This window comes from Anabrus simplex, chromosome 2 (assembly GCF_040414725.1).
Source record: "Anabrus simplex isolate iqAnaSimp1 chromosome 2, ASM4041472v1, whole genome shotgun sequence".
NCBI lineage: Eukaryota > Metazoa > Arthropoda > Insecta > Orthoptera > Tettigoniidae > Anabrus > Anabrus simplex.
The window spans coordinates 846,671,931-846,685,982 of record NC_090266.1 but is presented as its reverse complement, the minus strand read 5'-3'; the positions used below and the strand labels follow the sequence as shown (position 1 = coordinate 846,685,982).

The 14,052-nt window shown below is 40.6% G+C and overlaps 1 protein-coding gene across 1 annotated transcript in view; it reads left to right on the top strand.

Annotated features, from left to right (window-relative positions):
- LOC136863134 (uncharacterized) overlaps positions 1-13,284 on the top strand; it is a 44,974-nt gene extending 31,690 nt beyond the window's left edge. The window contains exons 6-8 of the mRNA XM_067139478.2: positions 2,740-2,925; positions 8,068-8,209; positions 12,479-13,284. Coding sequence (XP_066995579.2) covers positions 2,740-2,925; positions 8,068-8,209; positions 12,479-12,621 — 471 coding nt within the window. The 3' untranslated portion in view covers positions 12,622-13,284. The remainder of the gene's footprint in view (positions 1-2,739; positions 2,926-8,067; positions 8,210-12,478) is intronic.
- Positions 13,285-14,052: the final 768 nt, after the last annotated feature.

The window sequence follows — 14,052 nt, the reverse complement described above, 5'->3', positions numbered from 1 at the left end:
AATCTGTTCATATAGTCATTACTCCAAAACTTATCGAACTTAACAGTATCAGATTTATAGATCAAATCAACTTACGAGTATTATTTTTTCCGTGCGATTATAGCGTCTTTTCTATACTGCACTCCATTCAACATTTTCATTATAAACTATCAAAGCCATTTCTTATTAACAGTGCTGATGTAGTTATTTTATTATAATGAATAATAATAAAATTCAGCATTTTGTTGAATGGTGCGAGGAGAGCGTTGTAGTCACAATCGAACATCACTGCTTATGGCCCGTGCGGAGTGTGTTCGCTCTCTCGCCCAACTGTGACGTACAAGTACACTCACGCTTGGTACGTAAGCTACCCGTATTTCAGACAAGCGAGCCCTTCCGCACTGGGCTAGCCTCAAAGGGAGTCCACATGAGCAATTCTGCCTACTTGAATAGCACCCACTAATTTTAAAATATCGCAAAGTCCTAGTTATTTTCATTGTAATAGTCGACGACAATATTTTCATAGTAATGTGCATAATTAATCTTTTAGTACCTTCCTTTCAAGTCACTACCTTATATGAGTGATTTCATTTCTTATGTTTCTTTAATTTCACGTGAGTATTTGTATTCAATGTTTTCATTTCCTCCATTACCTTCGCATTTTAGTTAACATATTGCCTGCCTCACAAGTTAAAATTAATTTGAATTTTAGCCAGTTAACACTAGAAAATAATAGTTTCTAAACAACCTTGTATTCTTAAAGTCATCTCCTGTATCGTCTTCTGTTATTTATAAGTATTCTGAATGTATGCTTTTAGTATAGACAAACAGCTACCATCATTCTTATTATGCACATTACTATGAAAATATTGTCGTTCACTATTACAATGAAAATAACTAAGACTTTGAGATATTTTTAAATTAGCGCGTGCCATTCAAACTTTTATTGCAACTCAATTGTACACAGGACTCATAACACATTTCTTTTTTCTGTGTGTGGGAAGAATATTCCTTTGAAAGGAAAGTTTGAAAAATGCAGTGCATTTTACATATAAGATACACTATTTCCTTGATGAAAGCTAATATTAAAAATCGTATAGTTATTCCTAACAAAGGGTAGGGTAGAATAGCTGGTACGGTACTTATTAATATTGAAGACAATCTCTTTGTTTTACTTGCGCATTAATCGCTGGTAAGCATGCTATATTACTGTGATCATACCTGCATACTAGTAGCGGGGGAAATGTAAAATTAGCGAAACTCTTTGGGCAAATAACTCAACGCATGTTTTCCTTTTTGTTTTGTGTTTATATTGATCTAAATATTCCCTTAGAGTGAATACAAGAATGCGTGGCGAGTTTTAAGTATGAAATATGCTACTTTCATTCATTACAACTCGAAACTCAAAAAGTGACTTTTCTATGGATTATTACAAACCAAGACGAGAGTATTACTATAGCATTTGTCTTTCTCCAAACGTAACATTTTAATTCTGGGTTGTATACGTATAATTTATAAATCACATTAATCGTGAGAATGTAAAAGCGTGCAAAACTAATTTCTGTACTTTAGGTTCTTGCTGTTACCTCAGTTAGTGTTCAGCAGACGAGACATAACACAAATACACGCACTGTAGGAAAGGGGCTTTTTCTCTACCACCACAAAACTCGTATGTCCATGTACTGACCGTCAGGTAGAGCGGGCAGTAAAGAAGAGTTCTTATACGCTAATCAAACTTTACTGTCTCTCACATTACCAGGGTGGCCGGTCCAAACGGGACAGAACTGTGGACGCACATTGGCTTTCTCCTACCAATGTATGCCTTTAAGAAACCAGGGTGGCGGGTCCAAACGGGACAGAACTGTGGACGCACATTGGCTTTCTCCTACCAATGTATGCCTTTAAGAAACCAGGGTGGCCGGTCCAAACGGGACAGAACTGTGGACGCACATTGGCTTTCTCCTACCAATGTATGCCTTTAAGAAACCAGGGTGGCCGGTCCAAACGGGACAGAACTGTGGACGCACATTGGCTTTCTCCTACCAATGTATGCCTTTAAGAAACCAGGGTGGCGGGTCCAAACGGGACAGAACTGTGGACGCACATTGGCTTTCTCCTACCAATGTATGCCTTTAAGAAACCAGGGTGGCGGGTCCAAACGGGACAGAACTGTGGACGCACATTGGCTTTCTCCTACCAATGTATGCCTTTAAGAAACCAGGGTGGCCGGTCCAAACGGGACAGAACTGTGGACGCACATTGGCTTTCTCCTACCAATGTATGCCTTTAAGAAACCAGGGTGGCCGGTCCAAACGGGACAGAACTGTGGACGCACATTGGCTTTCTCCTACCAATGTATGCCTTTAAGAAACCATGGTGGCGGGTCCAAATAGGATAGCACTGTGGACGCACATTGGCTTTCTCCTACTCCTATCAATGTATGCCTTTAAGAAACACCAGTCAGTGTGTTCAGCTTCAATATTATTACTAACCAGACTTGCAATCCTCTCAGTCTGATGGTGAGCACCCACCATAGCACCTTACCCTCTCTCTCCCATCGCTTGGTTTGGATTGTGTTCCACCGGCTGTCCTGTACGTGGGTTTTTTCGACTAATGCGAACTCATACATTTTCATAAAGTGTATTCTTGAAAGTTGTGTGTTTTATTACGCGTGTATGTACTTTCCTTACTCAGACAGATAGACGAGATAAGGAATGAGCTGTACTCTGATTGTGAGTACATCTGCGGAATCTGTTACAGGGAGAGCGCTACTCGCTGCTGGTGCTGTTGCCCAACTCACGGGAAGGTCTCAGCGACTTGGTAGCTTCCCTCACTGGCTACTCACTGAAGAACTTGCACAAAAATATGATGCAAAGGGAAGTGGAAGTCCTGCTGCCGTGCTTTAACGTCGAGACCATCACGAAACCCATTAAGGCTTTCAGCAAGGTATGGCTAATTTCTACTTTAGAAACTTTTCACATTTACTAATACTAAAGAACAAGGACTTCTTTTCCATATTTTCGCATTTCTAACCTTTTCATCCCTTCCATTCCATTGCCCTTCCATCTTGTCTTTGGTCGTCCCCTATGCCTTATATCCCTATATCGCTCATGGGCTGACGGGGCGAGGTGGCTGTGCGGTTAGGGCCGCGCAGCTGTGAGCTTGAATCCGGCAGATAGTGGGTTCAAACGCCACTGCCGGCAGCCCTGAAGATGGTTTTCAGTGGTTTCCCATTTTCACATCAGGCAATTAAGGCCACGGCCGCTTCCTTCCCACTCCTACCCCTTTCCTATCCCATCATCGCCATAAGACATATCTGTGTCGGTGCGACTTAAAGCCAATTGTAAAAAAACAGCTCATGGGATGCAATTGTGGTACAACTCAAAAAATACGAAATTGGAGTTATTGCAGAATCTAGCATTGTCGGTAAATTTGTTTCATTATTATACGCCGCAAACTCCTAAGATAGTCCAGCATTGCCTACAAAAGAACATTGCAGCTTTAGTGACACACCTCGAAACATCTGGGTCATGGCTTCGGCAAGGAGAATACAAGAGCAATTTTTAAGTAACATTTTATTAAATGAACTCCTATCGAGCCATTTAGGATCGCTTGCTCTTTTTTCTGTAGATTTTTTGCTATTTTGCTTTACGTCGCACCGACACAGACAGGTCTTATGGCGACGATGGGACCGGAAAGGCCTAGGAATGGGAAGGAAGCGGCCGTGGCCTTAATTAAGGTACAGCCCCAGCATTTGCCTGGTGTGAAAATGGGAAACCACGGAAAACCATCTTCAGGGCTGCCGACAGTGGGATTCGAACCCACTATCTCCCGATTACTGGACACTGGCCGCACTTAAGCGACTGCAGCTATCGAGCTCGGTTTTCTGTAGAGTAATCGTATGATTTCTGTATTGCACTACTAAAGGAAATTTTGTACTCATTCATCTCATAACTTGATTTTTTTGGTCTGTGCCAATATTGCAAACCATGAGCGATATATATATATATATTCATACACTCATTTGACCATTCGATTAGTGTCCATTCTTTTGGTATGTGCAATCTTCTTCATCTCCATTAATCTGGCATATACTGAAAGTTTTCACTCCGAAACAATACACTCAATTTCTTATTCGTTCTTTGTCTCCAAACACCATCCACCTAAATTGAACCAAGCATCCTACTTAAAATTTTTCTTTCGAAAACATATAACTTGTTGCACGATTCCTTGTTCAAAACCCAGGTATCACGTTCATATATCACCACTGGTCGTATGTGAGTTTTATAGATCCTCAATTTTGTCAATTAAGTCCGTCTCTATGGCTAAATGGTTAGCGTGCTGGCCTCTGGTCACAGGGGTCCCGGGTTCGATTCCCGGCAGGGTTGGGAATTTTAACCGTCATTGGTTAATTTCGCTGGCACAGGGGCTGGGTGTACGTGTCGTCTTCATCATCATTTCATCCTCATCAGGACGCGCAGGTCGCCTACGGGAGTCAAATCAAAAAGACCTGCACCTGGCGAGCCGAACATATCCTCGGACACTCCCGGCACTAAAAGTCATACGCCATTTCATTTTTTTGTCAATTAAGTCCAATTTTTAACTTTCAGCAAATAACTCACTGAAAGATATACTGGGCCGATGACCTTCGATGTTAGGCCCCTTAAGACAACAAACATCATCATCATCAGAAAGATATACTCTACTGGCAGAAGCTTCGTCTGTTTTGCTGGTAATCACCGAGCCCTCATACAAAACATTTTCCACCTTTTCAAACGTCTCTGTACTCATGAAACTCTCCTCGATATTACATCTTTTAGATACATGCATTACTTTTGTCGTCCTCTCATTCACTACCAGACATTGCTGACCCGTATATGTTTCTGCACTTGAAAACCTTTCATTAGATCCATGTATGTGAAACATGGCCTACTATATACAGATCATCCACAAGTCCCATCTTGGTTTCTTTTAAATGTCCCTGAAAATGGTGGGAGGTTGGATAAAGCATAATATAGGACCAATCAAGTCTGCCAAAACCAAGAAAACAATTGCCAAGGACAAGAATGGAAAGGTCCTAGTAGAAAATGAAGGGGTATGTGGACGGGAAACCCATAATTCCTCCTGACTTGATCCAAAGCAGAACTGTTGCACCTTTAAAAAAACTAATGCTACCGATTATTCTGATTACGTAACTCCCCCTCTTCTACCACATTCTTCAAAATTACTGTTTAGCATCATCAAGAACAGATTGAAAGAAAAAATAGAATGTTATGTTGATGATCATTTTGGATTTAGCTAGGGTAAGAGTACCAGGAAAGCAAGTCTGGCACTAGTTTTGGAAAGAAGACTTGAAATTAACAGACAATCGTATGTGTCCTTCATCGATTTGTAAAAAGCTTTTCACCATGTAGGCTGCCAACAGCTTTTCCGAACAATGAAAAAGATAGGTACTAACTGGAGAGGCAGGCGCCTTATACTAAATGTACATAAACTGCACAACACCTGGACTGAAATCAATGAAAGCAGAGAAAATGACGAAATGAGTCAGACAGGGGTGTCTGCTCTCCACTTGCCTGTTAACTATCATGTTCACAGAGGAAGGAGTAACAGTAATGAAATTAATGGAAAGCAGGTACGCTGTATAGTTTGCCGACGACATTGCTATAATGGCAAAAACAGCAAAAGCAATTAAAAATGCTTAACTTGATAAACACATACTCAAATGGAACCAAAATTAATACTAAGAAAACTAAAACTATGACATATGTATACCCAGTCAAACAGACGCATCAGATATCAGAATATGCAAAGAAAAAATTAAGCGAGTAAACCAGTTTTGCTACCTTGGAATAACTGATCACGTAAGAGAGCAGCCGCATATCAGAAGTTAAAATAAATATTATTATAATATTTATGCTCCTTAGGGTTTTTTCAATCGTGAAATATAATTATAGCTAAGAAACGGATTTACTGACCAACAAACATATAAGTATAGAAACACGGAAGACCTCAGAAACGTTTGTTTGTAGTATGCTTCTGTGTGGCAGTGGAAGCTGGACATTGATCAAACAAAATAATGTAGACTAGAAGCAGTAGAAATGTGGATACAGGGGATAATTAATCGCATAAGCTGGAGAGAAAAGGAAAGCAAAAATGAAGTACTGCAAGAAGTAGGGGAATGAAGAAGCCTCATTAGTGAAATAGGGAGAAGAAGAATAAAGTGCACTGGTGACATTGTAAGTCACAGAGACTCTCTGAGGGAATTGTAGCTGAGAAGAGAGGAAGAGAACGACCTCGAGAAAGCTTTCTTAGCAACTTATGCTACGGAACGAAATGTAGACCCTACTCCGAGCTGAAAAGATTAGCTCCGGACAGAAACCTATGGCTGCAGCGACAAGAATTTGATGATGATGTGATGAAGATATTTTACTTTTGATAAACAGTTCACTTATTACTTATTTATTCTGAAATATTCATATAGTTAATGCTTAGATTTATAAATGAAAATGGTAGCGTGTATGCTGTGCAGACGACGCCCAACGTGCGCCTCACAAGTGAACTTAAATGAAATGAAATTATACATCGTCATTAAAGACTGTTTCGCCTTTCAGCATTCAGTCTGCAAGCCTCTGTGAATTAACTAAGCGCCTCGACTATCCTGAATTTGTAACTAGTTGTGGAACTTCATAGTCTATGTTAGGCATGTAAATGGACAAATCAAATCAAATCAAATCAAATCAAATCAAATCAAATCAAATCAAATCAAATCAAATCAAATCAAATCAAATCAACCTCCTTCTTCTTCATGGATTTCTGTTCCTAATTTATTTGGTAGACACGAGATGGGAATGTGGCTCCGTTTTACGACGGGATGCCCTTCCTGACGCAAGCCCTCTGGGGATGGATGTAATCTCTATTGTCTGTTCGTGTGGTTGTTTGTAGTTTAATGTGTTGTATGTAGATGAAGAAAAGTGTAGTAAGACGAACACAAAAATCCACTCGTCGAACCATAGAAATTAACAACACTGAGTTAAAATCTGTGACCAGGCCGAGAGTCTGATCCGAAGGTCTGTACACTTATTATTCAGCCAAGGAGCTGAACAAATCAATTAAGCCACAAAACAAACAAAATTAAACGGCCCTTGGCCTGCCAAGCGACAACTGCTCAGCCCGAAGGCCTGCAGATCACGAGGTAACGCATGGTCTCAAATAATCCTCTTGGCAGATATGATTAGCTTTTAGAACCGGGGTCGCCTTCTCACCGTCAGATAGCTCCTCACTCGTAATCACTTAGGTTGAGTGGACTTCGAACCAGCCCTCAGGTCCAGATAGAACCTGGGGCTTCCGGGTGAGAGGCAGATAAGCTACACGTAGACGATGGGGCGGTAAATTAAACCATAACATTTGGCAAATTAATGGTAGTCTTCAATATGTCATACGACAAGGGTCAACACGTCTAACATTGTATGTCTGTAGCGGTATGCTAGGAATGATTTCACGTAGAACTTCTTTGCTTTGAATCTGGGGAGAAACAACAGCCGTATTCTAGAATCGAATCATTCAGTTTTGGCTATCAAGTACGTTTGTGTGTGCAAAATTCAGGAGATGGATTTATACACTAAATTCCTGCAATTTCGATCAGCTTCCTGCTCTTGCCTATAACGAAGCTACTTAGCTAAATGGCCAGCATCTCGGGCCTTCGACTCAGATTATTATTATTATTGGTTGCATGGCTAAAGGGTCAGCGTGCTGGCCTTTGGTACAGAGGGTCCCGGGTTTGATTCTCGAACGGGTCGAAGATTTTAACCCTCATTGGTTAATTTCGATGGCTCGGGGCCTGGGTGTGTGTACCGTCTTCATCGTTTAAATTCATCACAGGTAGGGCCTAATCCTCATAGACGCGCAGGTCGCCTATACGGCGTTAGTTCGAAAAGCCTCCACCAGGCCTCTTCGGAGCCTACACGGCATTATTATTATTATTATTATTATTATTATTATTATTATTATTATTATTATTATTATTATTATTATTATTATTATTATTATTATTATTTGATGATGAAGATTTTGTCATTTACTTTTCAGTTTGGCGTAAGTGATGTGTTTAGTTCAAAGGACGCCGAGCTGTCTGGCATCACCCGAGATACAGGACTGTACGTTCAAGACCTGGTTCAACTCGTTACAGTGCGAGTGGACGAAACCAGCATAAAGACACAAGATATTACCAGTGAGTATATTCACAGCTATTCAACTCTTTCTACTTTACAGGTTTACAAAGGTATGCATTTACTTCTACATTGAAGAAGAACTCGCCAGGTACCTATCGCTAGTGTTGCAGTAAAGAACAATATTTTTCATGCACCTCTGGATTGTTTATCTTCGTTGTCAAGACCATGTTAGAGTTAAACCTGATCAGTTGTGAGGTTATGGAGTGTTGTAAAATGGTATCTTATCGAACATGTGTCCATTTCCTAAGTAGTCTGCGTTTCATTCGATGTTTAAAATTCTAGGTTGACATAAACGCATATCTATATACTTCGAAGGTAAAAAATCAGCACTAAAATATTGTTTATTTGAGAGCGCTCATGAGCATGGACATTCCCTAAGACTGGTAGCCATCGCAGTTCATTGCACAGCTTCGCATATAATATGTTGATTGTATTTTTTTTATTTAATCCATTTTACCGCGTAGGCTTGGTTCTTCCCTCAGACTCAGCTAGGGATCCCACCTCTACCGCCTCACGAGCAGGTCGGGGATTTGGTCGGGGATACAACTGAGAAGGAGGACCAGTACCTCACCCAGTTGGCCTCGCCTGCTATGCTGAACAGGGGTCTTGTGACCTGGAACCCTCGTGTCGTACAGTAACTGATCGTCTGCTTGTATGAGAACAACTCACAGCAAAGTATATCTTTGACGTTCCAGTTTAAATCTGTGGAATAGAGCGTAAAATAACTTAGAACGAAAGTTGATGATCCATCTTACCTTGTTGCTGGTCAAGCACTTGACATCTAGGGAATATTTTAACTTCATAAACCCAAATGTATAAGTGTATCTAATCCAGCATATTTTCAACCAGTTTACCTCTCACATATGTCATCGACATGGCGTCCATCAGTATGTCTGTTATCAAATAGCATCAGGACATCGACACGTCGTATTTTACCATGCCAGCGGCATTACACAGAGGTCACTGTAAGTTACAGTACAGACAAATCACCAACTGCCATGCTCATTATCCTTGGAATGACTTGGAGTATAAATGACAGCTTTTGCAACAGTATAGATATTAAATGTGATGTTTCTGGAGTCGCGATAAGAAAATACTCTTGACTATCTTGTTATGCCCGGATAGTACATTCATTGACAATGTAATGAATGGTCGCACGTAGATCTCCACATTTGTACATGGGGTTATCTGAATGATGTTGATCCACGATATATCACTGCAATATTTTTCACAAATGGAAGATAAAAATTGCTTTTACTCAAATAAGTCTCAAATTGGAGGTTGATTAAGAAATATTCCGAAATATTTTATTTTAGAGAATACATACTTTACTGCCTTACAACTACTATTTCTGCTACGTCGCAGCGCTTCCGTAAGTGTTTTGTTTGTCTAACACTGTCGTGTGTGATGTCTTTGCTCACTGAAGATCTTTGGTGTAGTTTTATTGATTTACCTCATTCGATGTAATTTGAAGGGCTGTCACTTCATGTGCCCTAACTGATTCATTAAACGATTTATTGGTCCAGGGATCACGCTATTTTCCTTTTAAAAATATATATGTATTGGTCCAGGGATCATGCTATTTTTCTTTCAACAAAATACCCGCGCTGGACATATGGGAAAAATGAGAATTCACAGACATAGCAGTCCCATTTATCGGTGCCAGCCTTGGACCTCAAGAAAGAAACAAAAGACGGCGCGAGCAGCGGAATGCAACATAATGGAGTCCCTTTTACAGCCCGTAAATACGTATTTCTCGCTAGTAACGACGGTATTTTTAAACCAACCTCCGAATTGAGACTTTATTTGAGTAAAATCAATTACTATCTTCCATTTATGACAAATATTACAGTGATATTTCGTGGATTAACATCATTCATATAACCCCACATGGGAGTCGGTAGCTTGTTCCATTTATACAGTATTTGCTATGGCCTATTCTATTCAGGGCAATCCAGTTCCGGCGTTGCTACTGGAATCCTCTTACAAGTTTAGTACCTGAGAAGAGCATCTCTGTTGCTGCTTTCCACCAGCATTTTCACTCTTTGTGAAACCTGTCGCAATCATGCCAGTGGCATCACAAAGCGTGGGTGGTGTGACCTCAGACTGTTAGCGTTAAGAGTGGGCAGATCCCAATGCACAGATAGCTCAGGATTATTCGCGTCCGTAGCATCCTCTAAGCTGTATAGTCCGGCTCCATGGCTAAATGGTTAACGTGCTGGCCTTTGATCATAGAGGTCCCGGGTTCGATTCCCGGCAGGGTCTGGAATTTTAACCATCATTGGTTAATTTCGCTGACACAGGGGATGGGTGTATGTGCCGTCTTCATCATCATTTCATCCTCATCAGGACGCGCAGGTCGCCTACGGGTGTCAAATCAAAAGACCTGCATCTGGCGAGCCGAACATGTCCTCGGACACTCCCGCCACTAAAAGCCATACGCCATTTCATTTCTAAGCTATATGGCAACAGGTGAGAAAAGGGGACAGTAAAAAAGAGTTCTTAGAGTGCAGTCAGCAATTCGTGGTATACAAATGTGCGTGAAGCGAGCTAAGCTAGCAGGGAAGAAGAAGAGTGGGGTACACCAAGGTGTTGACAGAGAGGGTGAGAGAAAATAAAACAACATTCTCGGCCTTTTAACCCCCGCTTCGCGAACATATGTTTGGTGTTATTGCATTTCTTCTATGTACAGGGGAACTTAATCGAACTTAAAACACGCAATAATCATATCCAGCAGACACACACCAAATAACAGTATTGTAGAAATAAAACATAAATACAACAAAATACATAAACATAAAAGTAAAGAAAAATATTTAGTAATAATTACGAAATTAGTCAAAGGTAAATATATATAATATATACAGCGTGTTAAAACATTCAGTGAGTCGAAATAAAAGGCGACCCAAAAATATATCACAGAGGAAACTCGTCAGCACGTAAAGAACACAGAATTAACAATCAATAATATTAAAACTTGGGACATTGCCATTATGTTCGCATGTTTGATAATAGAATGTTAATATTAAATATTCTACTCCATAAATAATTAAAATTCCTCGAGGAGGCATAACAAGACGAGGGGAATTATGTGTTCACTTTAGAGAGTACAAAAAATGGAAACGGCTATTGGCTTTTAGTGCCGGGAGTGTCCGAGGACATATTTGGCTCGCCAGGTGCAGATCGGGCGGTGTCCTACGCGTCGTGATGACGGTGGAATGATGATGAAGACGACACAGACACCCAGCCCCCGTGCCAGCGAAATTAAACCATGGTGGTTAAACCCGAACCTATCTGGAATCGAACCCGGGACCCCTCTGGCCAAAGGCCAGCATGCTAACCATTTAGCCATGGAACCGGACTTACAGAGTGCTGACACACTATGATAGAAGTTACCAGCTCGACAGCTTGTTACGGGCTGAACTGACTCCCCAAACTTAGTCTATACTGTCTGCGAAAACCGCTATGTATTAATGTTGTGAAAGAAATACTGACCCGCAGCACAACAACAAGAGCGAACCTTAAATGACAGAACCTTACCGTCCAAAGTACTAACCTGATTTCTTTTTCACATAATGGATTTCGCAGGCGCAAGGACGATGCGTGTTTTAAGTTCCCGGCAGCACTATAATCGCAGATCGCACGTGGCTGTCACCTTAATCCCGTCTCCCCACCATCACTCACGGCAGTGGCTATGCGCATCGCTTTGTTTGGGTTATGGCCTGCCTGCTGTCCTGTACATGTGCCTCCCGGATGTTGTTAAATGGGCAGAAGTGACCCAGGCAGCCAGTCTATCCAGAGGATCACCTGATGAATTACGTACAATGGCATGTCAACCATATCGTAAAGAAAAAGAACTAGTGAAGACACACTGGACCAACCGTTCGACTTCTCTAACTAAACATCGAAAGCAATAGAAAGGCAAATTGTGACAACCTCTATTGGATAATAATACTGATATTATAGCCATTCGGGAAACATATTTCCCGTGAAGATCATTTCCGAGGTAGAGGTAGCATTCATGGGTATGCCGCTGTTGGAATAATGTAATACTGATATGGGGTTGTTGTTATTATTATTGTTGTTTTTGTTGTTGTTGTTGTTGTTGTTGTTGTTGTTGTTGTTGTTGTTAGATTCCGTTGTATATCGCATTTTACAAATAAACTATTTCTGTGAATTAAGTGCACTGATTAGGGCATTAGTCTGAACTTTGTGATCTTAAATTATATTTACCCAGTCATGTCAAATTATGTTCACTGTGTGTGCAGGTTCATCGCTTGAGGCAAGAAGTGAAGACGAAAAGAAGTTCGTAGCTGACCAACCATTCCTCTACTTCGTGAGAGATACCATGGATAATCTAATAGTAGCAGCAGGGAAGATTATGGACCCAACACAAATGGCCACGCTTTAGTTAAATTGACCATCCTCGCTACGCTGTAATTTGAAGTAATCCTTCAATACAAGAAAACTTCCACTGCCGTTCAGTATGAGCCTATAAACTTTTATCTTCAAATTTCTGGGCAGTTAACGAGGTAAGAACTGCAATTTCGAAGAATGAGTAATGGTTTTTCATTCTCAGTTTCCAAAACCTTAACATCTTGCATTTGGTGCAATGTTACGTAAAAGAGAATTCGGATGCAGCCAGGCTTTTGGAACAATTCATTTTATCCGTATTTGTAGCTATAAAGCACAAGGGCAGAGGGAACGGTTATTTTTATTTCAAGGCATATGTTGCACGTACTTTCATTGGGAAATAGGATAGTTTAATTATCTCCACTTCATGCCAGATCCTGAAGATCTGTCATCGTAAGGCCTGCCTATTTAATGGAGAGGCAATTATGTAACATTGCGACATGCAGGTGACTGTTTTATAGTTGTGTCGGGGAACTGAGGGAATGAGAAACGCTCCACGATGGTTACTTGTAGTTCTCGTATCAGATAATTGTCTACGTCTTCTTTCAACGTAAAACACGAGACCACCGGAACTCGCGAGTTAATGAAAGGAGTCGAAGTGAATCTTGTATATTTTTTAGACTGTTCACTGATTGTTCAATTATTTATTTAAAATAAAATTCTGTACCTTTTAAAATGCTGTTATTCTTTTTTATACTATATTACCTCATTAATCTTCTCAGAGGGCGACATCTAAACGCTGTAATCCTGCAGTGATGACCTCGGTGTATGGACCCTTAAAATGACAACATCATAGCTGTAGTCAACGGTTTATAAGTTCAATTATTCTCTTTGAATAATAGATCTTGGATTTCTCATATAGTTACAGCACTACCCGGGAAGGCAACTAACCATGAACCATGGAAACTAGTGTGTTCGAATCCCACAGTCCGACGTCCTTCGAATCGTTTTTCATACTCTCCCATTCCTTGTCAGCAAAATATCCTCCTCAAGACCATACCTTCTGCTTTCAGAAGCCTAATCCATTTTAAATGTTACACGTCTTTAATAATAATATTGCTATTTGCTTTAACCTCTAGTTAACAGCTATAGAGTTTAAGAGACGCCAGGGTGTCGTGATTTTGTCATGCAGCCTTTGTTTAAGGCGACGGAATCCAGCAACATGCATTTAAATCCTCTCACATGCTATGACCTCAGCCAGAATCGCACCCACTCTTTTGGGAACAGAAGGATGACGACGAGCCGATTGGGACACTGAGCTCGAAGAATAAGTTAATATGTTCAACATCGCTTGCATTTTGTCCATAACTTTGAGGCCCTTGTACTGATGTAGTATTACATATTCATATCGCCGGGGAGTGTCAACTGAAGGAATAAGAAGTCAATGAAATAGTCGGTACATGACAGGAGCTCTTGATTCTCAGAATTC